At 53.6% G+C, this 25,670-nt stretch overlaps 2 protein-coding genes across 4 annotated transcripts in view; both read right to left on the reverse strand.

The window, feature by feature from the left end:
* The window catches only part of ZFAND2B (zinc finger AN1-type containing 2B), a 15,621-nt gene extending 10,584 nt beyond the window's left edge, over window positions 1-5,037 (reverse strand). Inside the window, exon 1 of the mRNA XM_045031933.1 lies at window positions 4,901-5,037. The gene's annotated coding sequence lies outside the window, so the exon portion shown is untranslated. The remainder of the gene's footprint in view (window positions 1-4,900) is intronic.
* On the reverse strand, window positions 1,671-24,840 carry RETREG2 (reticulophagy regulator family member 2). 3 transcript variants are annotated; one of them, XM_045031930.1, is made up of 10 exons: window positions 24,446-24,840; window positions 19,017-19,123; window positions 13,530-13,560; window positions 12,549-12,684; window positions 10,927-11,011; window positions 8,663-8,800; window positions 8,142-8,236; window positions 6,955-7,090; window positions 5,322-5,879; window positions 1,671-5,227 (listed from the first exon to the last, which is right to left on the reverse strand). In XM_045031930.1, exons 1-10 carry the CDS (start codon window positions 24,637-24,639, stop codon window positions 5,079-5,081), a joined length of 1,629 nt encoding a protein of 542 aa, XP_044887865.1. In that variant the 5' UTR covers window positions 24,640-24,840; the 3' UTR covers window positions 1,671-5,078. The 3 variants fall into 3 exon arrangements, with proteins under 3 accessions (XP_044887865.1, XP_044887863.1, XP_044887866.1); XM_045031928.1 differs by having other exon boundaries at window positions 1,671-5,879; XM_045031931.1 differs by lacking the exon at window positions 24,446-24,840 and adding an exon at window positions 22,806-22,900 and having other exon boundaries at window positions 1,671-5,879.
* Window positions 24,841-25,670: the final 830 nt, after the last annotated feature.

A 25,670-nucleotide genomic window follows, 5' to 3' on the forward strand; every position in this document is an offset into this window, starting at 1 on the left:
TCCAGAAGAGGCGAGATTAAAAAGACTGGGACTGTTCATTTTAGAAAAGGGACAACTAAGAGGGGATATGGTAGAGGTCTAAAAATCATGAATGGGGTGCAGAGAAAGTGAACAGGGAAGTGTTAGTCACCTCTTCACATAACACAAGAACCAGGGGTCACCTGATTAAATTAATAGGCAGCAGCTTTACAATAAACAAAGAAATATTTTCTTCACACAACACACACAACCTGTGGAACTCAGTGCCAGGGGACGCTGTGAAGACCAAAACTGTAACTGCTTTAAAAAAAGAATTAGATAAATTAATGGAGGCTGGTCCAGCAATGGCTATTAGCCAAGATGGGCAGGGACACAACCCCCTGCTCTGGGTGTCCTTAAACCTCTGACTGCCAGAAGCTGGCTCTGGATGACATGGGATGGATCACATGATAAATGCCCTGTTTATTCCCTCTGAAGCATCTGAAACAGGGCTAGATGGACCCTTGGTCTGACCCAGTGTTGCTGTTCTTACGTTCACCGGATAGTAAGTTAATCTACAGCACATTTCCCTCGTTTGCTTCTAAGAACATGGGACTGTGTCAAGACTTACTGACATCAAGACATGATGTCTGCTGCCCCCCCGCCCTCAGCCAGTACCCCTGTCAAAGGAGGAAATCCAGGTAGTTTGGCATGATCTGTTCTAGACAAAGGTGCGTGCAAGTTGATTGTTTCATCATTTGTTCCAGTATCTCTCCAGGTACCAAAGTTAGGCTGACTGGTCTATAAGCCCCAGCTCCTCTTTGTTCCCCTTTTTAAAGATGAGGCTGTGTCTGCCCTTCTTCAGTTCTTGCCCATGTCTCCCAGCAGGCCCCTGCCAGAGCCAGTAGAATCCAGGTCACCTGGGGCCCACCCCCCCTCTACCACTGTAAGTTAACTAGCAGGAGGCTTGTGCTCGCCCGGCTCCCTTAGCTGCAAGGGCAGAGGGCTGCAGTACTGGAGTCTGCTCTCATCAGCTCTAGCCTTGCTCCTGCCTGTGCCCAGCAGGCACCGGGCACAGATTCCAGACAGCGGCTTCTGAAGGCTGGTAGCAGCTGCCCTGGGGATTTCGTGGCCAGCAGAGCATCAGACTGGGGAGGTGTCAGTAAATGTGGGACTTGACACTAGAGCATCTTAGGCCACTGCAGAGTAGAGGCTGCCGAGGTTTCCAAGGAGAGTGATGCTGAAGGGACAGCCAGAGGCCAGTGAGCATTAAAGGCATAGTCACCCATCCCCTCATTGTCATTGCAACAACTCTACAAGGCTGCTTGGCTGAGCAACTGCCGCAGAAAGGGGTTTTCCTGAGCAATGAGTGATCTGGGCAGGAGAGGAGAATCCAAGCTGGTAGCCAGCCGGCTCTGCCCCACCCCCAACGTTACCTCCCTGGGGGGCCTGCTCACACCACCCTGCAGCTGATAGGCACCAAAGCTCACTGCTAGCTCTGCTCTGAGTGTACAGCACCACCACTGACAGACAGACAAACAGACATCTCCTGCCAGGTTGAAAAGAAGTGATTTCTCCCCCCATGCCTGGGGTGAAGGTCAGATTGACACCCCAAGCGAGGAGAGCGACGTCTGTAAGACAAGCTAGAAAGACTCCATCACATACAGCCAACAAACTTTATTGCCCAAAACTTTCTCCTCTAACTTTTTTTGTTTTTATTTTTTATTACAAATTCTACATTTTGCTTTTAAATATAGCCATAGAATGAACACTGGTTACAAGGACCCATCCCCCCACCCCGCCTTTCCTGGATGTTCTTAGGAAGAGATTAACACATTTTTATCACCAGGTCTCCTACAGACCTACCAGCAATGAAAAGCCACCCGCTGCTACCAGCACTGGTGCCTCAAATTCTCTTGCGGACACAGTACTCAGGGAGAGGCGGGCATATGAGCACACGCATACAAGATCCCTTCCCTGCCCCACATCCTGAAAGAAAATTTGGGGTCCAAATTGTTGTGACCCATTTGTGCTCCTACCATGCAACAATGCCTTGGTTAGCAATACGTGGCAGCCTGTTCACTGGATACGTTGGCGGGGGCTTTTTGGAACAACGTTAGCACCATTTGAACGTAGGCGGCTGCCATGTGGGCCATGCACACAACCTTGTAGACCGCAGGATGCTGCGCTGCGCACGGGATTCCCAATGCAATGCAGGACAAGGGGGCCGACATTTTGCTTTGGCAGCCTACCAGGAGCTTATCTAATTTACATCAAAGCAGACTGCAGCCACCCTCATGAGACATGGTGTTCTCCGAGGAAGGACACTGCTTGCTAGGGGCTACACTGCTCTGGTAAAGGGGGTGAGAACAGGCTCCATTTGGGCCAGTTTGGCATTCGCTGGGCTAGGAGGAGGTTTTTGGGAAGTGCATCTATATTATCTACTCAATAAATAATCTAATGCTTCTCAAACCTGGGATTTGAAAGCAGATCCTCCTAGCTCGAAAGAGGCCAGGAGGGGCTACCATTAAAGAATTCATAGACCCACAAGCCACCACTCCCCTGCTCAATGGAACACTCCATGGAAGTCATACAGAGTGTAGAAGTGTCCATCTAGTCCATGCTTTGAACAGTCAACCAGTGACAGAGCTACCAATGCCTCTGGAGTCTGCCCTGTCCCACACAGACAGGGAAAGGGGGGGGATTAGCCCACACACAATCCAGGGGCACAGCCGAAGCCCAGCTCCAACTGCCGTCGTGGGGCCAGAGAACTCTCCAAAATGCTCTGCCCAAGGGGTGCAGCAAGGAAATCACTGGGCCTCTGCTCCCATCCCCTGGTTATCTCAGCTGAGTTTTCTGGAGTACAAGTCGCTGCTGATTTAAAAGCTCTGCTGTCAGTTAAGAGAAATCCAGTCAAGGGGCTGTGCTTGGGTGCATGCCGAGCTGACAGTCTCAGCTCTGGAAGAGAGAGTGCTGTCTGGGAGGCAGGGGAGCACGGCAAGGCATCCTGCCTCTGCACTCAGGCTAGACAGACCCCCCTCCGGGCCCATATTCCAGGGACTGGTGGCCACGGCCATGCAGCCTCTCACTTTCCATACGCTCCTCGACTGCAGCACCCCAAGAATTGATAGGAGAGGCTGCAACTGCCCTGTACATACAGGCAAGTCTCATCTTACGCTGGGGTTCCGCTGTCAGCGCGTAAAGCGAAAATCGCGTCTAGTCAAAACGACATTGAGTGTAATGGCAGGCGGAATCGCCTGCACTACAGGTACAGGATTGAATTGTTATTTTGCTTTTTTTGTTTTTGCTGACCATGCAAAGCTGAATTTGCATGTTAAATGCGCGTAAGATGAGACTCACCTGTACATAAGATTCCCGCTCCTCCACTTCCGCTAGCCAAGGACCCTCACGCTGTAGGGTCTACGTGCAATGAGTTCCCTGCTCGCGCAGTCTCAGCCAGTACGAGGGTTACGCAAGTGAGAGGGGTTGTACGTACTGGGTGCGACGACAGGCAGGACTCCAGGCAGCGTTGCTCTTGGGCATGTTGGCCTATATGCCCAAGGCAGAGCCTGAAGTTCCACTGCCACCATTTCAGAGAGGCCCTTTCCACATACACCTGCGGTGCTCCGCTGTCTGGGCAGAGACAGAGCTACCCCGAACAGGCCTAGGGTACGTGCTGAGCCTCCACCCGCTGGCTGAGACACTTCTGCTGGGTTGTGCACACAAGCTGCCAAGTCAGTTTACAGCTCCCCCATGAGAGGCAGCAGAGCCTCTCTTGTTCCCATGCCAGAGCTACGGCCAAGGATGCCCATTCCCTGCTCCAGGAACACAACAGGAGCCTTTTCAGGCAGGGACTAGAGCTAGGATGGCCTGTGGCTGCGAGACCAGAACCTAGTCCAGGGTACACTCTGGGACAGTCCCAGGAAGCGCTGGGTACCCAACTGGGCTAGGATAGGAGGTGCTTCCAACAGGCCTGCTTGCGAGGACAGGACCTGAGGCGGCTCTTCAGTCCCCCACACTGCCCTGAAAGCTCCCAGACCCAGCTGGGGCAGCCCTGCCAGCTGGGACTGGGACTGAGATGCCAAGTGCTCACAGCAGGGACAAGCCAAGGACAGGTGGTAGAGTGGAGTTGTAGTGGCCCGGCCTTGGGCGGGGGGCACTTGGGACGTAAAGTGCAGTAAGAGATTACAGAACCCTGCCTAAAAACAGCCTTTAGTTATCTAAAAAATTACATGGGGAGGGGGCGGGGGGTGTCCCTCTCACACAATTACTGTCTGCGCAGCCCCTCGGACTAGGGCCACAAAACAGTCTCATCCATAAAACAATCAGACTCTTCTCTGCTGCACAAGCCAAGTGGATAAACTCCTCCCAAGCCAGCGGAAAGCCGCCAGCTGCCACAGCGAGACACTACACAAGAGGAAGCGGCACTCGGGGCTCTGGCTTGGTCACGCTTATTTAGAGCACGATGGTTTGAGGAGCCATCCGCGTGCCGCAGAGTTAAAGACAGGAGAGAACCGGGGCAAGGTCCAGCCCAGGAAGCTGCTCCATTCCCAGCCGCGGTCTCCAAGGCAGCGAGGGAGCGTAATTCAGGCCAGACACACAGGGAAATGCCCGACGCTTGGTTTGATGGAGAGGACACTACAATCTGGTATCAGGCTCGCAGGCCCCTTCCTGCATCCACCCACCTTTTCCTTGCTGGTAGGAAGCGGCCTGCCTCTGCTCCTCCCCCCACCCGGAGATCTGAGTTGTAGTTCCTTCCCCTCCCCCCATCCAGCTCAACCAAAGACAGTTAAAATTATTTACACTTTTAGCCATTTAAAACCCCAATAAAATAAGATTGCATCTGTCCTACCGGGGACGTGGGGATAGCAGCAGCTACATCTAGCTCAGCACTCTGCGTGCAAAACGAAAGACAAACAGAAGACAGACCAAAATACTGCACCATCACTAGGAAGCTTTTGCTGGGGTTGGTGTTACAAGTGCGGCCTGGTTCCTCTCCTCACTCAGACCGAGGAAGGCTGGGCTGGGCAGGATGGGTTATTCCAGACACAGCGCATGAACACGGCCTTTTTGCCATCCTGGTCAACACGAATATCTAAAACGGACTGGACATCACTGCACTAGTCCGTCCGTCCGTCCATCCTTCCTTCCAGGGAGGACGAGGAAAGAGGGGGCGACAGAGATGACCTAAGACAAAGACGCTGCTGACGCTGCCTCTTCTGGATCCTTTCGCTTTGGCAGCTCAGAAAATGCGGGCTGGGAGGAAGCTGGAACTGGAGTGATGGGCGATTCCTGCACTTCCTGCTCTCCTCCAAGGCCCATCTCTACATCCATTTGCTCCAGCTCCCTCTGATCCAGTAGCTCAAAGTCATCCACTTCCCCCTCCTCCTCCGGGGGAGCTGCAGTCTCCGTCCCCACCACCTCGGTCTCTGACAGCTGCGCCTGGAAGTTCAGTTTCTCTTCGGGATCAGTGGGGAGGAACTCGGAGAGGGAAGGCCCCTCGCTAGCTTCAGAGGAGCGCAGGAGGGCCGAGAGGGTGTTCTGCACCACCGTGGTGATGGCAGTGGTGACAATCTCCTCGCTTAGCGCATCGATGCAGATGCCCAGGCCGGGGGCAGCAGCAGTCTGCGGCTCTGGGCTGCCTGGCGCCCCTTGCCCGTTCCCATTGAAGTGCGTATTTACAAAATGGAGAGGAGAAGCTAGATGGAGAACGGAGAGGTCAGAGTCCACAGCTTCCTTTTCCACAGAGTCCAGCTCGTGGGCAGCATGGGCAAGCTCAGGGCCCAGTGGCAGGCCGAAGGCATCGTCGTCGCTCTGTGGCCCCAGGTCTCTGGAATGATACTCTTCTACGGAGGGGAACTCTGCCAGGTCCTTGGCGAAGGACTCCTCCGGCTCGCTGTGCAGGCTCTGCTGATCCAGGTCTGAAAGGCACAGCCGGGCAACGGCATGAGCGGCAGCTCTTGGGTGCTTCTGCCACCCTCCACAGTCCCAGCCCCTTAGACCCAGGCTGCGCGTCTGCCTGCGCCAGCGGAGAGAACAGCTGATCTCTGCCCCCCGGGCTGCTCCATCCTGGGGAGTGTGGAAGCAGGAGTTGCCCTGTACTCCCACGAGGGAGTTTGGGTTTGGATTCAAGCTCCTCCACAATTCAGCTTCTTCCTGCCTAGGAGCCACCTCCCTTCACTCTGCCCCACATGTGGGGTGTCACCTGACCACCCGCTTCTTGCCATCCTCCACCTGCCACTGGGCCTGTTCATGCCCAGAACTCCTCTGTCACACTTCCACTCTCTCAATCCCTCCTCAAAGCCACCCCGAAGTGCCTGACGAGCTACACTCCCGTGGATTACCCAGTCCCCGCCACTGCTCCTGCACACACCCAGCCAGCCCCGGGATCCTGCCGTCACCAGCACACAGCCCTCGTCGGAGCCAGCGAGCGCGGCGGGCAAGGCCTCTGGCTTTGTTTTCTACAATGCCACGCACAGCTTGGGCGCCAGAGCACACGTCAGCACTTGGCTGGGCTTGCCTGCGCCTCTGCTCGTTGGCAGAGCCCTTGAGGACTGCGCTGCCTCCCTTCCCAGAGTCAGCAGGGAGCGGGATCATCCGGGCAGCAGCGATCAGACAGCCAGAGCAGTCATGGCTACGGGGGAAGCCCTGACAAGATGTGCTGCTGCTAACGCCTCCCCGCCCAAGGCAGCAATTGGGCAGAGCCCATCCCCACGGGGGCTGGGCTAACAGCCCGGCTAGGAGAGTTCCAAACACCCAGAAATGACAACATACAGACTCCCAGCCCAGTGATGGGGGAGATGGGGCAGGCCACCTTCACTGCCAAGTGAGGGTCTCCTGGCTCCCTTCCGGCCCTTTCCCTCTGCAAACAGCCTGCTTCTCCCCCTGCCCTCCAGAGGCCTGTCCCAGCTCCAGGGGCGGAGGAAGGGACAGTGATGGCCAGTTCCTACCAGACAGCTGTTTCAGGACAAAGCGTGGGGTGAGGGTGGGAATTACCTTCAGACACATCAGTCAGCTGCGGGGTGGTGGCCCTGGAGACAGAGAAGCCCCCGCTCTCCAGGATGGAGGCCTCCTCGTCAGAGAGCTCAGAGTCTGTAATCGCCAGCGCTAGAGCGGTCTTCTTCACATCCACCTGTGGCGGAGGAGAGCAGAGGGGACAGTTAGATTTGGGTGCCCAGCTGGCAGTGCTCCCTGCTGGCTCCTCTGCACAGACCAGAGCCGCAGGGGCAGAAGGTATCTGCCAGATGAACTGTTACACGGGGTTCTTGCGCTGTACGAGCAAGGGGCTGGGCAGAATCCTCATTACGCCGTCCACGCCCAGGCTCATCCTTGCTGCTCCTGGAGTGAGCTCGGATGGGTTTGCATCCTGCCAGCGCCCCACATGGAGGGCCCAGTGAAATCCTGCAAGCCCTAGAAATCCCCACAGCAGGGGATTCTCCCCCCTCCTGCGGTGGCTACAGCACTGTTGCAAAGGGCAGGGCCCCCTTTCACACTAGTGCCAACAGGCCATGCCAAAAAGGACGTCCATACATGCAGCAGCAGCGGGCACTGCACATGCTTCCATGTAACCCACAGCTTCCCACCTCCCAGCCCAGCTTCTCCTTCCACTGGCAGCTGCAGCAAAGCCAGACACCTGCCTTGATGACCCCATCAGTGTGGAAATAAATGGGACGACACATCTCCCATCTACTGAGCACGCGCGGGTGGCGGGGAACAGCTCCATGACCCTTTCCCCTGGGCGTGGTCAGGGTTCCAGGAAATAGCAAGCCCTCTGCACCACCAGCACCGCTGCCTGCAGGCCGGCAGAGACAGGTGCAGCGTGTCTCCCTCCTGAGCCCATCGGGGCTGCTCGAGGGAGCAGGAGAGCAGGGCAGGGCATTCCCTTACTCCAGGGCTCGAGTGCACCAGTTCCACAAGGGTCCCTGGGCTTTGCACTCCGCCGCACTGCTCCCGGGGCCACCTGACAAGCAGGCTCTCGGTGACAGCCCCTCCACAGAGGCAGCTCGCACCCTCCCTTAGCACCCACTGGTGACTTTCCAATCCCTGCCAGGGCCCGGAGGCCAGGGACGACTTGTACAGCTCTGCTGCTGGTTACCAGTGTGGCTGCATTCTGACCAACCCTCTGTTCCTGGCTCTCTGGGGAGGCGCTGGCAGGGAGGAGAGGGCTCCTCTACAGCCCTTACCACCGGGGAGTAGCCAGACAGCTCCGCCTCGCTCTCACTCTCGGTCTCCGCCATTGGCTCATCGCCGGCCATGGGCTCACTCTTTCCTTGGCGCTCTGTGTGCGGAAATGGAAGAAACGTCACTGAGCGGCACCGGGCTCAGAATCCTGGAAAGGGAGGGAAGGAACTGGTCCATCCCCACCCCTGCCCAAGGAGCCAGGCCAGGTTTGTTCCCTTCAGCCCCTTCGCTAGAGTTCTGCCCCGCCCAGCCCAGCCTCCCACGTAATGGGGCTCTCCCCCCTTCCCCTAGGAACCTCTTTCATGCTTGACAGGTCACTGCCAAGCAGTCTCTCCCCATACTTTGTTCAGTTTTACCCCATCAGCCCTAGTCACAACCTCTAGGATGACCCTCCCTCCCCCGGCTATTTCCCCCTCCTCCTCGGGGAGGACATTCCTCGGGCATGCCACACCTATTCCGACTTGCCAGTGCTGTTTTCCCAGCCGGCCAAGGCAGAGAGAACCGGGAAAAGGCATTGCCTTACTTCTCTTCTCGTGCTTCAGGTGCAGGGTCTCTGCTTTCATACTGTAGTCCAGTTTCATCAGGACAGGTTCCAGCCGAGTGTACATCCTCTGAATCAGCTCATGGTAAACCACCAGCGGCCAGAGCAGAATGCTGAGCACTGGAAATGCAGAGAGAACCCAGAACACGTTAGCCATTCGGCAAGGGGTTAAGAAGACAGAAAATATCATAACATCACGATATAAATCCATGGCACGCCCACGCCTTGAATACTGCAGGCAGTTCTAGTCACCTGATCTAAAAAGATGTACTAGAATTGGAAAAGATACAGCGAAGGGCAACAAAAATGAGGAGGGGTATAGAACAGCTTCCATATGAGGAGAGAACAGACAGACTGGGTCTGTTCAGCTTGGAAAAGAGATCACTAAGAGGGGATATGACAGGTCTGTAAAATCATGACTGGTGTGGAGAGAGTGAACTGGGAAGTGTTATTTACCCCTTCACATAACACAAGAACCAGGGGTCACCCAATGAAATTAACAGGCAGCAGGTTTAAAACAAACATAAGGAAGTACTTCTTCAGTCAACCTGTGGAACTCACTGCCAGGGGATGTTGTAAAGGCCAAAACTACAACTGGGTTAAAAAAAAAGAACTAGACAAGTTCCTGGAAGGTAGGTCCATCAATGGCTCTTAGCTAAAATGGCCAGAGGTGCAACCCCAGGCTCCCAGTGTCCCTAAAACCTCTCACTGCTAAAAGCTAGGACTGGATGACAGGGGATGGATCAGTTGATAATTGTCCTGTTCTGTTCGTTCTCTGTGAAGCACCTGGTATTGGCCACTGTCAGAGACAGGATACGGGGCTGGGTGGACCTTTGGTCTGACTCGCTGTGGCCGCTCTTACTCTAGGAAAGGAACAATAGGCCAATTCTCCCAGTAGCCAGGCACATGAGCGCCAGGAATGGAACCCGATGTCAGCTGAAGAGCAGTCTGATGGCACTGGCTTCACCCTTACAGGTCTGCCAATGCACCTCACTCCTGATCTGCAGCACCACCCTATTATTCCAGGGCTGCTTTCATCCACAAACAGTTTTGCCCAGGCACAGCAGTCCTTCCCTGTCACACCTGCTATTCCAAAGCCTGAGCTCTCTGTAGCTCACTCAACACACCTCATTCCTGACCTCTGAGCTGGAGCTATAGCTGGGGGTTAATTCAAGTGACTGACTTCTGAAAGGGCAGCAGCAGCCTAGGCCCTACAAGCAAGGCTGTGCCCCAATGGGAAGCCAGCGTACTGAACACCTGAGTGACCCGATAAGCTAACACGTCCACTGGAGCAGGGGAAGAGTAAGCAGATCAGCAGTCCAAGTTTCCAAACTGTTGCCCTGACTATCAAGTTCTTTAGGGTGATCTTAAGATAGCCAAGTACTTACATGTCCTTCCAATTTTACCTCCTGCTGCCTGTAACGCTTTGGGAAGGTTGAATACACATTTTCTTTCCCCAGCAATTTTTTCCTTTCAAACCTGGTAGCCATGGACTTGTTCTCTGCTGAAGTTTCAGAGTGACACTGCATTTCTCTGCTTCCCTGCAGGAACACCTGCTTCACTGAGCAAGTGTGAGAGACAGGGCGGGTGAGGTAATAGCTTTTACTGGACCAACACCTCGCCCACCGTGTCTCTCTAATACCATGGCCAACGCGCCTACAGCTACACTGCATGTAATCACCCAGCGGTGCACAGCTGGGAAGAGGGCTCATTGGTTGACCTCGGCCCCCTCTGCTGGCTTTGTGCGGTACTGCATCACACTGCAGGTCCTACATCAGGGGTAGGCAACCTATGGCACACGTGCCAAAGGCGGCACGCGAGCTGATTTTCAGTGGCACTCACACTGCCCGGGTCCTGGCCAGCAGTCCAGGGGGCTCTGCATTTTAATTTAATTTTAAATGAAGCTTCTTAAACATTCTGAAACCTTATTTACTTTACATACAACCATAGTTTATAGACTTGTAGAAAGAGACCTTCTAAAAAGGTTAAAATGTATGACTGGCACGTGAAACCTTAAACTAGAGTGAATAAATGAAGACTCGGCACAGCACTTCTGAAAGGTTGCTGACCCCTGTATGCGAGCGAATGACCTGAGGCGGCAGGGAGGTGAGGGGTTATGCACCTCACTTTATCTGGTATGGGCTGTGGGATATGAAGAATCGGGAGCACACTTCTACCAACTTATCAAATGACTCTGCCAAGTCACGACTAGTCTCAGCTGACACGAAGGGGCCACTTATACTCACAGATGATGGAGGAGATCATTATGCCTGGAACATAATGTCCGACCATAGCCAGGATCAGGCACCCCGAACAAACCCTCGCACAGAACTGGGGAAACAAGGGGGTGAGGGATTAACAAAACAGACAAGAGGCAAAGACGCCATCCCTGCAGCGGGGGCAAGAGACTCGCTCGGCGCCATTTCTCACCTTAAAATATTGTAACGCAAATTTAACACACAAAAGCCTGATCCAACCCAATGACTTATTCTGGCCTAGCTTTGTGCTGAGCTCCCGGCACTGGTGGTCAGAACTCAAACTTCCCAGCCCTGGGGAGAAGCAGAGTGAAGTGCAAAAAAGAAAGTCAGTGTAGATGAGACCTAGGGAAACCTAAGAACCTGTGACCACCCCTCTGCCCCCCGACTAAAGAACCTTTATGGGAATGTCCTAAACTGTCTCACTTCCGAAGTTCAACAAGGTCTCCTGGAAGTAAGATAGGATATATTATAATTAGGCATTAGATAGTGCTGTTCATTTGTAGATTAACATTTTATAGAGGAGTCTATACTGTCCCTCCCGTTACCAGATGGGGAAACCGAGGCAGAGAGATGTTAGATGATTTGTTCACAATCCATGGTGCCCTGTCCACTCCCTGGTATGGCTCATCTGGAATTGGTGGGCGTGTGACCGTCCAGCCCAGACTCTTCTGCTCTTTGCAAGGGGCACAGGCCCTTCTCACGGGTTAGATGATGGTTCTAGGGTACTGGAGGGATCAGGGCTGGAGAGACTGGCGCTCAGCGGGAGCTGAAATGCTGCTTCGCCAAGTAAAGGAAGCCATAGAGGAGAGTTTGGTGCACTCTGAGTCTCAGCTTCTAACTAATTCAAGCTCAACACTAGAGGAAACCAGACTAAGTTTACGGCATCTGTCTTGAGTTGCTTTCTCCCCTGCTTCTGGCTGAATATTGTAAGTGTGGAGTCACCTGTCTGAGACGGGGGTATAGCCAGCAATGGAAATAAACATAGTAAAACCCCACTTGTTTCTATAACTTGAGCGCACTGGATTCTGCCGAGCCTGCTACAAAGGTAGCCTGTGTGGAGGTCATTGATCTTCGGTGATGTCGAGGTCCTAATACAGGCCAGAACCAAGACCTGGCTATAAGAGGTAATTCCTCTCCGAACGACATCTGGCACATCCATCAACCCTTAGGTTCATGCCAGATTCTTTCACGCATTCAGGAGCCCTGCCCACCACTGCACGATGGGTTTGGAGAACAGCAGCTTGAGGGTGCTGCTTGCAAGAGAGCTACAAACAGCTTCCAGAGCTGAATGGAGCCTATGACAGGGCAAAAGCCGTAATCGGGCAAACTTCCTACTCGGACTAGAAATCGAGGAACAAACGGAACAAAGAGCTGGCCACTCCCATAAGGGGTTAAGCTTGGCCCCAGCTCACAGGTGCTGGGAACACAATTATTCCTTAGCAAAGCTTCCCCTCCCTGAAGTCTGGGCAGGGTGGGATGAAAGAAGAGCACCTGCGATCACCAGTGAAAATCCTGCCCTAAGATTCCTCCCATCCCCCAGGTCATCTGAGGAGCCCCTGACGACAAGAGGAACACCTCCGGCAGAGGGGAGTGGCATGGCCCAAGTTTACCTTGGCAGGGTTTTGCCTCTTGTACTGTAGCAGCTCCTGCAGGTACAAGTGGAAGGTGACCCAGCTCTCAGCCAGGCAGTAGCACAGCTCGGGGACGCTGAGAAGGTGAGGCTGTGCTCCGGCCGTCACGCTCTCACTAGAGACACAGATACAAGTGTCAGGACAAACCTTCAGTGCGCCCCACTTCATTGGGGGATTCAACAGCAACAGGGCAGCAGGGCTCCCTTTCAAGGGCTTCATACTACTGAGGTGCATCTCAAATTTAACTTCACTAATGACACCTCTCTGATTTGCCCATCCCACTCCAAGCTCAGACAGGCTCTGACGAGGGACAGCTGAACCATGCTGAAAGAGCAGGGGCCCAGGCACCTTGCTGCAAAACACAGCACCTCCTCGCAAACAGCAACATCCCATGTCACAGGTCAAGAGCCGGGATTAAACCTCAGGGAGCTCCTAGCATCCAGCCCTGGGCAACAAACGCCCTGGAACGCTGGGTGACCATGCTGCCCATAACCAATGGCTAAGCACTGGGGGCCGGAAGCATGCAATTACAGATGGCGCATACACTCTACAAAAGCCAATCCCAGGGATTTCCTCTCTCTGGGGATTCTTAAAATAGCTTGGGACAGATCCTCTTTGCCTGAGCTTTAGGGAAAAATCCTGGACATTCCGAGTGCCAGAAGCACACAGACATTTGAAGGGTATCAAGGTTTCCTGGAATCTCAAAATGCTGTTCCTGCGCAAATGAAGCAAACAGCTCCCACTGCGGAAGGAGGAACCATTGCAAACCCTGCTGTGTGTCAACTAAAGAACAGGCATTTCAGGAACCATGCACACAAACACATTACAGTGTGAGGGGGGAGCAATCCTGAGCAAGGGCAAAGGAGGGGGGGCCAGGCAGAGAGAAGGACAGACAAAATCACCACACTGAACTCACCACCCCCACTGTCCCCTTTCCTAAGAGGGCACAAGAGAGCCTACCTGTCCCCTCCCGGCTCCTCCGAGGGCTGTGCTGTAGGGACAGAGCAGGAGAGATTCGTTAGCCAAGTGAAAAATAAAACACGACAGCTTAATTGCTAGGAGCTGAGTAGAGAATTAGCCTGGGGATCTCCCTGCGCGTAGGAATCAGGCTAGAGATGGCTTTTGGGTTTGCATGTGTTTACGTGCAGAGATAAGCGGGAACGCTTCTTGGTAAAGGTTCGCTTTCAACACCAGAGTGGCTGAAGCATTGCACACAGCCCAGATTCAGCCCAGAGGTCTGTAATGGGGCCAGTGGCTGCCCTTGTCTCAGACCCCAGCAGGCAATGCAGTCAGGCCACAGATTCCATCTCCACTCGGGACACCAATACAGATTGACTGGGAGTCCTGAATGCTGGGCCTGTCGCTTCCATAGGCTGCAACACTGTATTAAAGACAAGAGCATCCCTTGAACTCCCAACAAGGCACCAATGAGGCTCCTGAGCTGGGCCAAATAGGAGCTCAGAGGCTGTTTGAAAACTGAATAGCGAAGTCCCTGAACATGGTTCATCTGATGCCCTGGGCTGCCAGCTACGTGCTGCATTTCCTTTAGCACCTGCCACCCTAGATTCATCTGCTGAGAGTGTTCCAAGTAGGCTCCTCTCTGCAAGTCATGGCGGGATGTTTGCATGCTAAAAACATCCCCCTCCCCGCAACTGGGTACCAAATAGCACAGACCTGCTGTATAATTCACTAGTTGCAGGGTTCCTGGGTGTAACTCTGACCCGCCCTGGGAAATTGACATTATTTACTATTTGTCCTACCAAAGTGCCCAGGGCCCCACTGTACTGATGCAAGTCAGGCTATTGGAGGGCTTGGGAATCTGACAAACGCTGACTGGCCGAGACATCTCTCCAGCCCAGCTTGGGGGACAGACTCAGGGACAATGAAGCAGGGCTTCTGTGCAGCACTGAAGGCATTTCCTGATGCTTGCACAATTCCAGGCTCCGACCGGATTTTTCCCCTCAAACATCCAAAAAGTGCAATACAAATAAAGGGCCGTTGTTGACTGAATTTAGGCCTGGAATTCAAGCTGTATGCAAAACACAGGTTCCCAAACCCTGTATGAACCGAAGGGCTTTGGAATCTCTCCCCGGAGTCTTGTCCGCCAGGAAGTGGAAGTGGTTGGTCTAGTCCAGTCTCACCTCCCAGCTGAGTGAGATGCAAAAAGAAACAAGCATTCTTCCCCGTGGCGAGTGCGAAGTGAGACTTGGACTTCTCAGACTTAACTCTCTCCAGCGGTCCCGACGCGGAGATGGAGGCTGTTCTGTTTAACAGATCTGTTCGCTGTACACTGGCCCTGGAAATGACAGTGGTGGGCAAGTCAGTCAAACACTTCCCTTTGCTGTAAGTCCAAACCGACAGGCTCTTGAGCTGTGCACTGGAGCGGGAGACAGTGTGCGGAGGCGAGGAGGCAATCCTTTGAGTCTGTGACCCAGATTCTCGTAATCAGCCCTGTCAGCTGCCCAGTCACTCTCCTTGCCCGTCTGCATTCTGGCGGCTATTTCATCAGCTCAGCAGGCACACACCGAGAGCCATAGTTTCCTGCCACAGCATGAGATGTAAGCATCATTACTTCAGCCGTTTTGCTGTGCTGGGAGTCTACCTCTCTCTTGTAGTAGACGCAAAACGCTTGCTGTCTATCCCGTCTCCATGCTGAGACGACACAGAGGTGCTGCTGCATCACAGCACAGAGAAATCCAGCTCTCTGAGGTGCAGCTGCCACCTGCACTACGCCAATATCACTCCGGAAGTTGTGTTTGGCATCGGCATTTTTTTGTTTGTTTGCTGCATTAGGTGATAGCGCCTGCACTGTTATCGCACAAGTGATACTCCACTGGCCTACCTCTGCCACCTCTCCTATTGCCTGGAGCATAGCACCAGGGCTGTGAAATTCCCCAGGATCCCAGTGCCGGCAGTGCAGCTGACCCTGCCACAAGCAATGGCAGAGTGACTGAATCTATGGCAATGGAGGGCGTGACAGGCTCAGTATAAGATCCTAACTCTGTACACCCACTGATTGTTCTCTACCAGGGGATTTCGGTTGCCACATGACTGGTGAATATTGGGGGACCAGGGTGTCACAGGGGGAATGAGATGACTCCTTCCTTCCAGAACTGCTGACTCCAAATGATTTTGAACCCAGCTCCAAATCAATGGTGGCTCTGGGAGATGCAGAATGGCAGCATATTCTCGGTGTCTACCGCAGCCGACCAAAGTGCAACTGAAATCTAAGAACTAGGGGTCACCAAATGAAATTAATATGCAGCAGATTTAAAACAAATAAAAGGAAGTTCTTCTTCACGCAGCGCACAGTCAACCTGTGGAACTCTTTACCTGAGGAGGTTGTGAAGGCTAGGACTATAACAGCGTTTAAAAGAGAAGTGGATAAATTCATGGTGGTTAAGTCCATTAATGGCTATTAGCCAGGATGGGTAAGGAATGGGGTCCCTAGCCTCTGTTCGTCAGAGGATGGAGATGAATGGCAGGAGAGAGATCACTTGATCATTGCCTGTTAGATTCACTCCCTCTGGGGCACCTGGCATTGGCCACTGTCGGTAGACAGATACTGGGCTAGATGGACCTTTGGTCTGGCCCAGTACGGCTGTTCTTATGTTCTTCCTGAGAGATCATCCGCCATCATCCCAATTAAATCAGTGGGAGGTTAGAGAGTGTATTCAGGACAGCCAGCGGGCCTTTAAACATCTGTCCAGAACAGTAATGCCTGCCGACATTTCACGGTAAACATTTACATTAACCTACAACCAGTGTAAACCCAGCTTGACACACCAGATTCCATCTAAGAGATGCAACTGCCAGTATTCAGGTCAGGGGATGGCGCCTGCAGTTCCTCAGCTCTTAGAAATTCCCAGTGCAAACTCCGCTAGAAAGCAGGCCCCCTTTTTAAAAGAGCACCAGGCACTCATCTGTGTCCTAGTTATTGTCCATACAGAATGCAGCTACTGAGCCAGGCCTCCACCCTGGTGCTGGAGTGTGACTTGAGGTGTTTTCCAGTCACAAGAGGATCTGGACCCTGGGAGAAGTGAACTTCACGGGTGGAGGCAGAAGCGTTAACCCCAGATGCAGCTCCCACTACTCCCAGTCAGTCACGTACTCTATTCAAATCCCTCCTTGTACACTTATGCATAGACTTGAAATATCAAGACCAAAAAAAAAAAAATGTAGGAATGATCTGCACCTCCTTCAGCTCTGCCTGTCGTCTGGTCGGCCAGCAGATTGTAGTTCCAGTGTGTTTGCACTAACAGACCACAAGATCCTGGGGGCAAGTGTCTCTCTCTTGGTTCTGTACAGTGCTCCAGTAATGATCCTTATTTGATCCTCATTGCAGGAAGCATTTTCATGTTTCTGTGACATTGCAAGAGTTGGTTTTGAATGGAATGGAAAGAGAGGGAAGTGCGCAGAATGCACCCATTCCATTCTGAGACAGCTCCTAACATGCTGCGCTTCTCTGTGCTCACGCTGTGGTCCGTGACTGTGGCGGGTGAGTCACTGAAGAATAAAAGCTGATGTTTCGTACCAGCTTTCATCCACAAGTGGAATTACTGAGGACGCTCAGCCTCCCATGCTGCTCCAGACTGACACATACTGGTTTTGAGGAGTGTGCGTGTGTGTATATGTAGAAACTCGTACAGGTGCCGTACTGACCTGTTTCTTGCTCTGCAGGAAGTACGAGGCCTGAAGCTACCAGGGTGCCATTCTGTGTTTAAACTGGAGGCCAGACTCAGACAAGAGCCGTTACACGCTCAGTTGTGGCACATGGCACTAGGAGGCCCCTTGGTGCCGGAACACGGATCTTCCCTCGCGGGAGCTAAGGACATTTGGTACAATGGACTACACTGAACTCCAGGTTGTGACTTAAGTGGGTAAATCAGGAAGACTAAGGTTGGCTTAACGATGTCTCTCACGGGTGTGAAAAATTCACACCCCTGAGCAAGGTAGCTAGGTTGTTCTAAGTTTTAGGTGTACACTAGGCCTCAGAGTAAGGTGTGATTGGTTGCCATCTAGTTTGAGCCCCTCCTTCAGCTACATACAAAACTGTTTCCTAAAGTCTATTCATTTAATAAATGTAGCTGAAGGAGGGGCTCAAACTAGATGGCAACCAATCACACCTTGCTTGAATATTCTTCCTTGCTGCTACTCTGAGGCCTAGTGTGGAGTAACAAAAAACAATTAGGGATATGGAACTGCTTCTGTATGAGGAGAGATTAAAACGAGTGGGACTGTTCAGCTTAGAAAAGAGACGACTAAGGGGGGATATGATAGAGATCTATAAAATTCTGACTGATGTGGAGAAAGCGAACAGGGAAGCGTTATTTACCTCTTCACATAACACAAGAGCCAAGGCTCACCCAATGAAATTAATCAGCAGCAGGCTTAAAACAAACATACATAAGTATTTCTGCACACAACGCACAGTCAACCTGTGGAACTCATTGCCAGGGGATGTTGTGAAGGCCAGAACTATAACTGGACCCAAAAAAGAACTGGATAAGTTCCTGGAGGACAGGTCCAGCAATGGCTGTTAGCCAGGATGGTCAGGGTAACAACCCCCTGTTCTGGGTGTCCCTAAACCTCTGACTGCCAGAAGCTGGGACTGGACGAGAGTGGATGGATCACTTGATAATTGCCCTGTTCTGTTCACTCTCCCTACTGATCTGCACTGGCCACTGTGGGAAGACAGGCTACTGGGCTAGCTGGACCATTGGATGGCTTTTACTATGGAAAGGACAGTACCTCGCACTGTTTGACACAGACCCCTGGAAGCTGAAGAACGCTGTTCAGAAAAAGGGAGGATTAACAAAGTGATGTTGGTTCAGAGAACCTGGGCTCTGAGGAATTTCCCATCTGAACTGGCAGAGGAGACCCAGAGTCAGAATAATCCTAGTGTTCAGCAGAAACACACTGTACCACCCCAGTCACTGTCCTTTTGACATGTGTATCCAAGTTAGCTGGGCCTCGCCAGGCCCCATAGAATCATAGATCCATAGAATCATAGATTATTAGGGTTGGAAGGGACCTCAGGAGATCATCTAGTCCAACCCCCTGCTCAAAGCAGGACCAATCCCCAAATCCCTAAATGGCCCCCTCAAGGATTGAACTCACAACCCTGGGTTTAGCAGGCCAATGCTCAAACCACTGAGCTATCCCTCCCCCGCATCAAACTGAACTGCTGTCAGCAACTTCCAACTGACTGAGGCAGTTGTATCAATCCCCAGACAGCCATTGTTGCCTCCTATTTGCACATGCTCCAACCCGCCAAGGAGTCTGCCCAAGCTAGTTTGTGGATTTGAGCCCGCTCAATGCAACGGAGGCAAAACAAGGCCCTGAAGAAAGGGAAGGAGGGGACCTACAATACCCATAATGGTCAGGGAATACCAGCATTTGTCCACGACCCAGCAGTTCCCTGCTACAGCAATATGCATCACCTACCAGAGAAGTCAAACAGGAACCTGGGCTTCCACCTCTCCAGCAAGAGAATTCCAAGCAGAGAGATGCTGAGGAGAAAGAGAGGTCGCAGAGAAGTGGAGGAAAACAACCTGGGAAACCAAACAGAGCCATCATTAGCTGATGCACTGGGAAGAAAGCTGTGAGCCCCCGTTACTAAGATGAATCCGTAACTGCGGCTTTGTGGGCAGACAGACTTCCCCCTCTGTGCCAGACTTCCTTCCCCCGCCGCAGAATAAGGGCAGCTGCACAAGTACAAATCCTCACAGCGCTACATACTGTCTAACTGACCCTTTAGGAGGTGCGTTGGGAAGATTAGCTCAGTTTCAAAAAGAGCTGTGGTGACCGATGAAGCACCGGTTTCTAAACCGTCGCCAGATAGCATTAGATGGCAACAGAAACTGATCCAGAATCTGCTTCCAAACACTAGTCCTTTTGCCGGTCCTCTCCCTCACTGATCCGAGCATGGGTCACATGCAGCATGTGGCCCTACCACTCAGCTGATGTAGACGGATTGGATCCCAGGCTCTTCCATCTCTCTCGCCGACATTCTGGCCCATACCCAACAGCCCCAGAGATCCATGCTCGCCCCTAGCTAGAGGGGCTGTCTCCTCCCAAGGCAGAAATCAACACTTCATAAATTCAACAGCAAAAGGTGCTCATGAAACACATGCTACCCCCCAACTCCAGCCCCATTCTTCTTGGTTTCTCACCCCCCAGCAGCAAGTAAAGAAAGGTTAACGTCTCCTTCCAGAGCCGGTCATCCCCATCCTTGGGCCAACCACAGGCTGAAGAGGGAGCGAATAGACTCCTCGCCCTCTATGCTTTCAGGCTGAAAGTGCTCTCAGCCCAGGGAGCACAAAACCACACTTGGCTTCACCTTGCTAGAAACACTTATCAAGAGATTAACCTCAAACAGGGAAGTGCACTAGAAATACAGACTAGATAATCAGGAGGTGTACACATCTCACTGTGCAGAGCAACAGAGAGCTGAACGCCAGGGTAAACCAGAGAATCAGAAGTTAGAGAGCTCAGAAGAGAGATTAGGTCTTATCAAGGGCCATGCAAAACAACCTCCCTTTCCCTTCGGTGAGGCCAAGACGGAACTGTTCCCTTCTCTTCCCTTGGGGGGATGATTCTACAGCTAGAAACACACCAGCTCAGGAAGTTTTTCCTACTGCTCACCTTAAATGTCTCTTTTCTGAATTTCAGCTCATAATCACCAATCATAGCCCCCATGGGACTGTACTCAGGCCTCCCCCCACCTGCGGCACTTAAACCATTCTGTGTGTGTGTGTGTGTGTGTGTCACACCCCATTTTAATCCACTGTCATTGTTGCTTAGCCAAACTAGACACATTTAGCTCCTTTAATCTTTCCTCATACACCAGCCTCCCAAACACACCAGCCTCACAGCGTAGCTCCAGCTTCAAAGCTCTGCTTTGGGTTTACCCTCTATATTCAGCACATTAGTTCATAGTCATTTAAGGAGATGCATATTATGCAAGTTTCTAGCTGGGTAATTTTAAGGAAGAGGGAACAGTAATAGAAGATGATTTAAATGAGTGACTGGTCAAGTACCTTTTTTCTTCCCATAATTTTAGATTCAATTGTTCAATTGTTTCGGCATTTAAAAAAAAAGATTTTCTGACCAATTTTGTCCTTTTCTGTTTGGAAGACCACAGACTGAACATTTTGCCAAAAACAATCAGACTCACTGTTTACATGAGTAAACAGGATATTTTTCATTCCAGTCCACAGCTTGGTTCTGCCACTCATCGTCCAAATTTGTTAATGCTGCTGCTGTGTGTGTGGGGGAGGAAACAGGCAGGCACGCAGGGCGGGATGAAAGGAATGTGCCAGGACAGAAATACAGTGCAGCTATAGGCTTAGCAAGAGACCAAGGTCCCCAAACACTGAGATGAATTAGTGGAGGGAATTAGTGGAGGGACCAAGCCTCCTTCCAGCCCAGAACATTACTAGGGTGACCATGGGATGAAGTGCACTAATATAGCAAGGACAAAGAATTTAACTAGAAACATGCCTGGGCGAGGCTCCAATTAGCTACAGCTGCCAGCAGGAGCAAGCACTTTATCATCATAGGCCAAATCCTGTAGAAGCCCTTGGCACCTCCCTGGCAGCAGGGAGAGGCCTGTTTGTGCTTGTCAAATGAAAGCAGCAGGGTTACTCCAGGCTAAACACAAGCCACACACTTCTGTGTTATGGACTGTGGCTGACCTCATCTTGAATACAGAAGTGCAGTCCATGGACCAAGGGGGCATTAGACAGACAGAACATCTGCGCAGAGGCCTCCTCTTTGGACAAGATGGCGTACTGTATGCTGGGACCCCTACTACCCATGGTTTGCACCGCCATACTCAGGGCAGATGCAAAGGACAGTTTTATGCAAGCTAGATGCCAGCTGGTAAGATGTTAGCGTAACTCCTGGATGGGCACATTTTGGATGTTCCCACAGCGAAGGGTATTTGCTGCTTCATCCTCCCTCCCTGCTCACTATACCATTGATTTTTTACAGTCTCCCACATTAGATACATCCCCCCAGGAGTATTCAGAGCACTTCTCTTGGGATCACATCAGCTATTAAACACATGCAATAGGGACAGAGAAGAGTCTTGTACTTCGGTCTTTTAAAAATATTTTGGAGAATTTTATTTCTCAGAAAAGGTGAGACTTTGTACTCAGAAAGGCAGTGTAAGCTCTCACCACCCCACTTCAGATGCAACTCTCCGGCGTGACCCACCGACACCATTAATTAATTCTGGAGTCGTCAAGACAGCTCGGCTAATGCACCTCAATCCTAACCTGCAGCATCCTCCATTACTGCAGCCCTGGATCATTCTAGCTGCTGCTACCATTGCTAGACATAACAATGGTTTTGCGGTATGGCAGCAACTCAATTTCATTTCTCTTTCCACTGCTCACATTATCTTGTAAACATCTGCATGCAACTGCCCACAATGGTTTCTAGCTTTGCACTTTACCCACTATTCTCACACACTTTCTGCTCTGAGACAGTCAGGAGATTTGCCCTGACTTAGCCTGCAGGATGCTTTGGGGACACCGGGTCATTCCAGGCTTTGTTTTAGTCTCCCCTCAAGCCTCTCTCACTTCAGACCATCCAGGTTCTCGGAAGACGTCCCGAAGTGTGTTTAGAAACGCTTTTCTGTAATGAGGTTCTACAGAACATCACCTGAAGTTCAATTTGCACTTCAAAACAGGAATTTTAGATTTCTATAAAGATCATGAGGCGAATACACCTTGGCAATTGATGCATGAGAGAATTATAGAACTGTGCACTGAACTGCTCACACCCAGCTTTATACTGGCCATTAAGCCAAAGGTAACTGGTTCATTGGCCTCGAGCTGGGGACATGTGAACTCTGCCCAACTCACATAAACAACTTGCCAGGAGTTCCAGGGATTCCCTAAATTTAAATAAAATTTAGCAGCCCCCTGAGACTACCAGTGACATCACAAGATAGAAGCAGCAAAGAATCCTGTGGCACCTTATAGACTAACAGACGTTTTGCAGCATGAGCTTTTGTGGGTGAATACCCACTTCTTCGGATGCAAGTATTCACCCACGAAAGCTCATGCTGCAAAACGTCTGTTAGTCTATAAGGTGCCACAGGATTCTTTGCTGCTTCTACAGAATCAGACTAACACGGCTACCCCTCTGATACATCACAAGATACCTTATCTTGGGCTATGCAGCCTGGCTGCAGTTTGAGATCTGCATCTCCGCTAACTGCACCTTGGAGAAGAGGGCAACAGCAGGGCACAGTGCCGAACTCCATGGACCACATTTCTTTCTGTCCTACAACAGGGCTGCACTTGTCCCTGTCCAGAAGTGATAGTGCATTCAGTCCCCTAGGGAGAAAGTGAAAAACATTTGTCTCACCCAGATCTAAAGCAACACTTGTTTTTCCTGAACAAGTAGCACTGACCAGGCTCTGGAGAGAATTCTAACTCTCCCACCACAGCAGCGTCACCATGAGATGGCGTATGTGAGGAAAGGACAAGGCAGGAACAAGAACCTACACTGGGGCAGAGAGCCCCACTCTTCACAAATGCACAAGATCTGTATCGCCTCTCCCCAGAGAAACAGGCTGAACGCAGCATCTGGTTTTCTGGGCAGTTTCTACAGCTTTCCGACCTTGTGTTCCAGTCGGAACAAGCAACTGAGGTACCAGGAGACGGGGAAGATGAGAACAGCAGCACATGAAATCCTTAAAAAACCACTCAGGAGATGCACTTCAATAGACGCATCACTGCGGGGCTGAATTCCCCTACTCCACCTTCCCTCCCGAGCAAGGCTGCCAGCTCGAATGTGAACTGCCAGGCACGCGTAGCTCACAGCAAAACGGACCTGGGCAGGAACCAGGGACCCCGACATTAGCATCACCCCCGACAGCATTTAGTGCCAGTTAGTGGGGAGCTTCCCCTGCTCACACTGTGGGGGCTCCAAAATCCCCAGCACCCTGACCTCCCCTCTCCCCCCCCAGCCTCGCGCCCCCCCTTTCTCCCCCACCCCCCTCACCCCCAGCCTCGCGCCCCTCCTTTCTCCCCCAGCCTCGCACCCCTCCTTTCTCCCCCGCCCCTCTCCCCCCCCGCAGCCTCGTGCCCCCGCGCCCCCTTTCTCCCCCCAGCCTCGCGCCCCCTTTCTCCCCCGCCCCCCTCCCCCCCAGCCTCGCGCCCGCCCTCCCCCCCAGCCTGGCGCCCCTCCTTTCTCCCCCGCCCCTCTCCCCCCCGCAGCCTCGCGCCCCCTCCCCCCAGCCTCGCGCCCCACTTTCTCCCCAGCCCCCCCTCTCCCCCCCAGCCTCGCGCCCCCCTTTCTCCCCCGCCCCCCTCCCCCCAGCCTCACGCCCCCCCTTCCTCCCCCCCAGCCAGGCGCCCCCCCAGCCTGGCGCCCCTCCTTTCTCCCCCGCCCCTCTCCCCCCCCAGCCTCGCGCCCCCCCTTTCTCCCCCGCCCCACTCCGCCCCAGCCTCGCGCCCCCCCTTTCTCCCCCGCCCCACTCCGCCCCCAGCCTCGCGCCCCCTTTCTCCCCCGCCCCTCTCCCCCCCCAGCCTCGCGCCCCCCTTTCTCCCCCGCCCCTCTCCCCCCCCAGCCTCGCGCCCCCCCTTTCTCCCCCGCCCCTCGCCCCCCCCAGGCTCGCGCCCCCCCTTTCTCCCCCGCCCCTCTCCCCCCCCAGCCTCGCGCCCCCCCTTTCTCCCCCGCCCCACTCCGCCCCAGCCTCGCGCCCCCCTTTCTCCCCCGCCCCTCTCCCCCCCCAGCCTCGCGCCCCCCCTTTCTCCCCCCCAGCCTCGCGCACCCCCTTTCTCCCCCGCCCCTCTCCCCCCCCAGCCTCGCGCCCCCTTCGCTGCCCTCAGCCCTGGTGCCCCGCCCCCTCTCACCACAGGGCCCCCCCGAGCCCGCCGGCCGTGACCAGGCTGAGCAGCGGCCTCTCCCAGACCAGCAGCCGCTGCGCCGCCGCCAGCGCCGCCTCCCAGCCCCGCAGCCGCTGCCTCAGCGCCGCCGCCAGCCGCTCCATGGCCTCCTCGTGCGCCTCGGGCCCGGCCGCCTCCTCCGCCCGGCCGCCGCTCGCCATGGCGCCTCGGCTCCGGGCCCAGCGGGGGGAGGGGCTGTCAGCCGCGGGCGGAAGGAGCCGCGCGCTGAGGCCGGCCTGGGCGTTCCCTCAGCACGTGACCCAGGAGGAATGCGGCGCGCGCTAGCGCACAGCTCTACATCACGTGTTACTGCTTGGCTAGCCCTCGTCACGTGACACTGGTGACTGTACTGCGCATGCTCCAGTTTAGCTCCTCCCAGTCCCTCATAGGGGGTATCAGCGACGGCGGCACCCTTATCCAACTGCGCATGCGTGCTGCTTGCTGCTGGGCAGGGCTCATAAGGGGCGGGACACAGGGCAGGTGCGTTCCCAAGCCCCGCCCCCTCGCATGGCCTTTAGCATTGAGTTGGGAGGGGAAAGCAGGGACAGCACTCCAGGGAGTCCCTGCAGCCCAGGCTGTGTGCACGTGTTCTGCTTTGGGGTCTGCACCCCTCTGGGCCTTTCCCTGGGACCAAACTCGGGCTGCTGGGGCCTGTGGATCCCACTAGCGGGGATGTTACAGGCCAGATAACTCGGGGCCAGGCCCCAGTCTCCCTCCCGGGGCCGTCCATCGTCCTCCCTCAAAGGACTTGCTATCCAATTCCTCCGGCATGTCTGTTACCACCAGGGCCCCTCGATTGCTCCTTTCCTGGCCAGGGGGTGAACAGGGGCCATCACCACTCTGGCTGCTGTTTCTGAGTGTCCCAATTTCCTCGCTGCAATCTCACCGGACAGGGGGGTTGACATAACACCACCTCGCTGTGGCAGGCCCGGATGTCCTTGTGACAAAACTCACCATGGGCGAGTTTGTCCCCAAAAGATGGCAGCTTGAAGTGGAGAGGGAACTGCTGTTCCCCGCTGGTTACTGGACATCTCTCCGTCACTGGGATGACACCGGCCCTGGGCCCAGAATGTGACATTTAATCCCTTGGTCACTTCCCTGCACTTGCCAAAGTGACAGTTTCTCATCACGTTTGTACCTACAAGGAAGAATGACCCCAGGGTCAGGTTTGTCCTGGCAGATAACAGAGGAG

The sequence above is a fragment of the Mauremys mutica genome, chromosome 10, assembly GCF_020497125.1.
Source record: "Mauremys mutica isolate MM-2020 ecotype Southern chromosome 10, ASM2049712v1, whole genome shotgun sequence".
Taxonomy (NCBI): Eukaryota; Metazoa; Chordata; order Testudines; family Geoemydidae; genus Mauremys; species Mauremys mutica.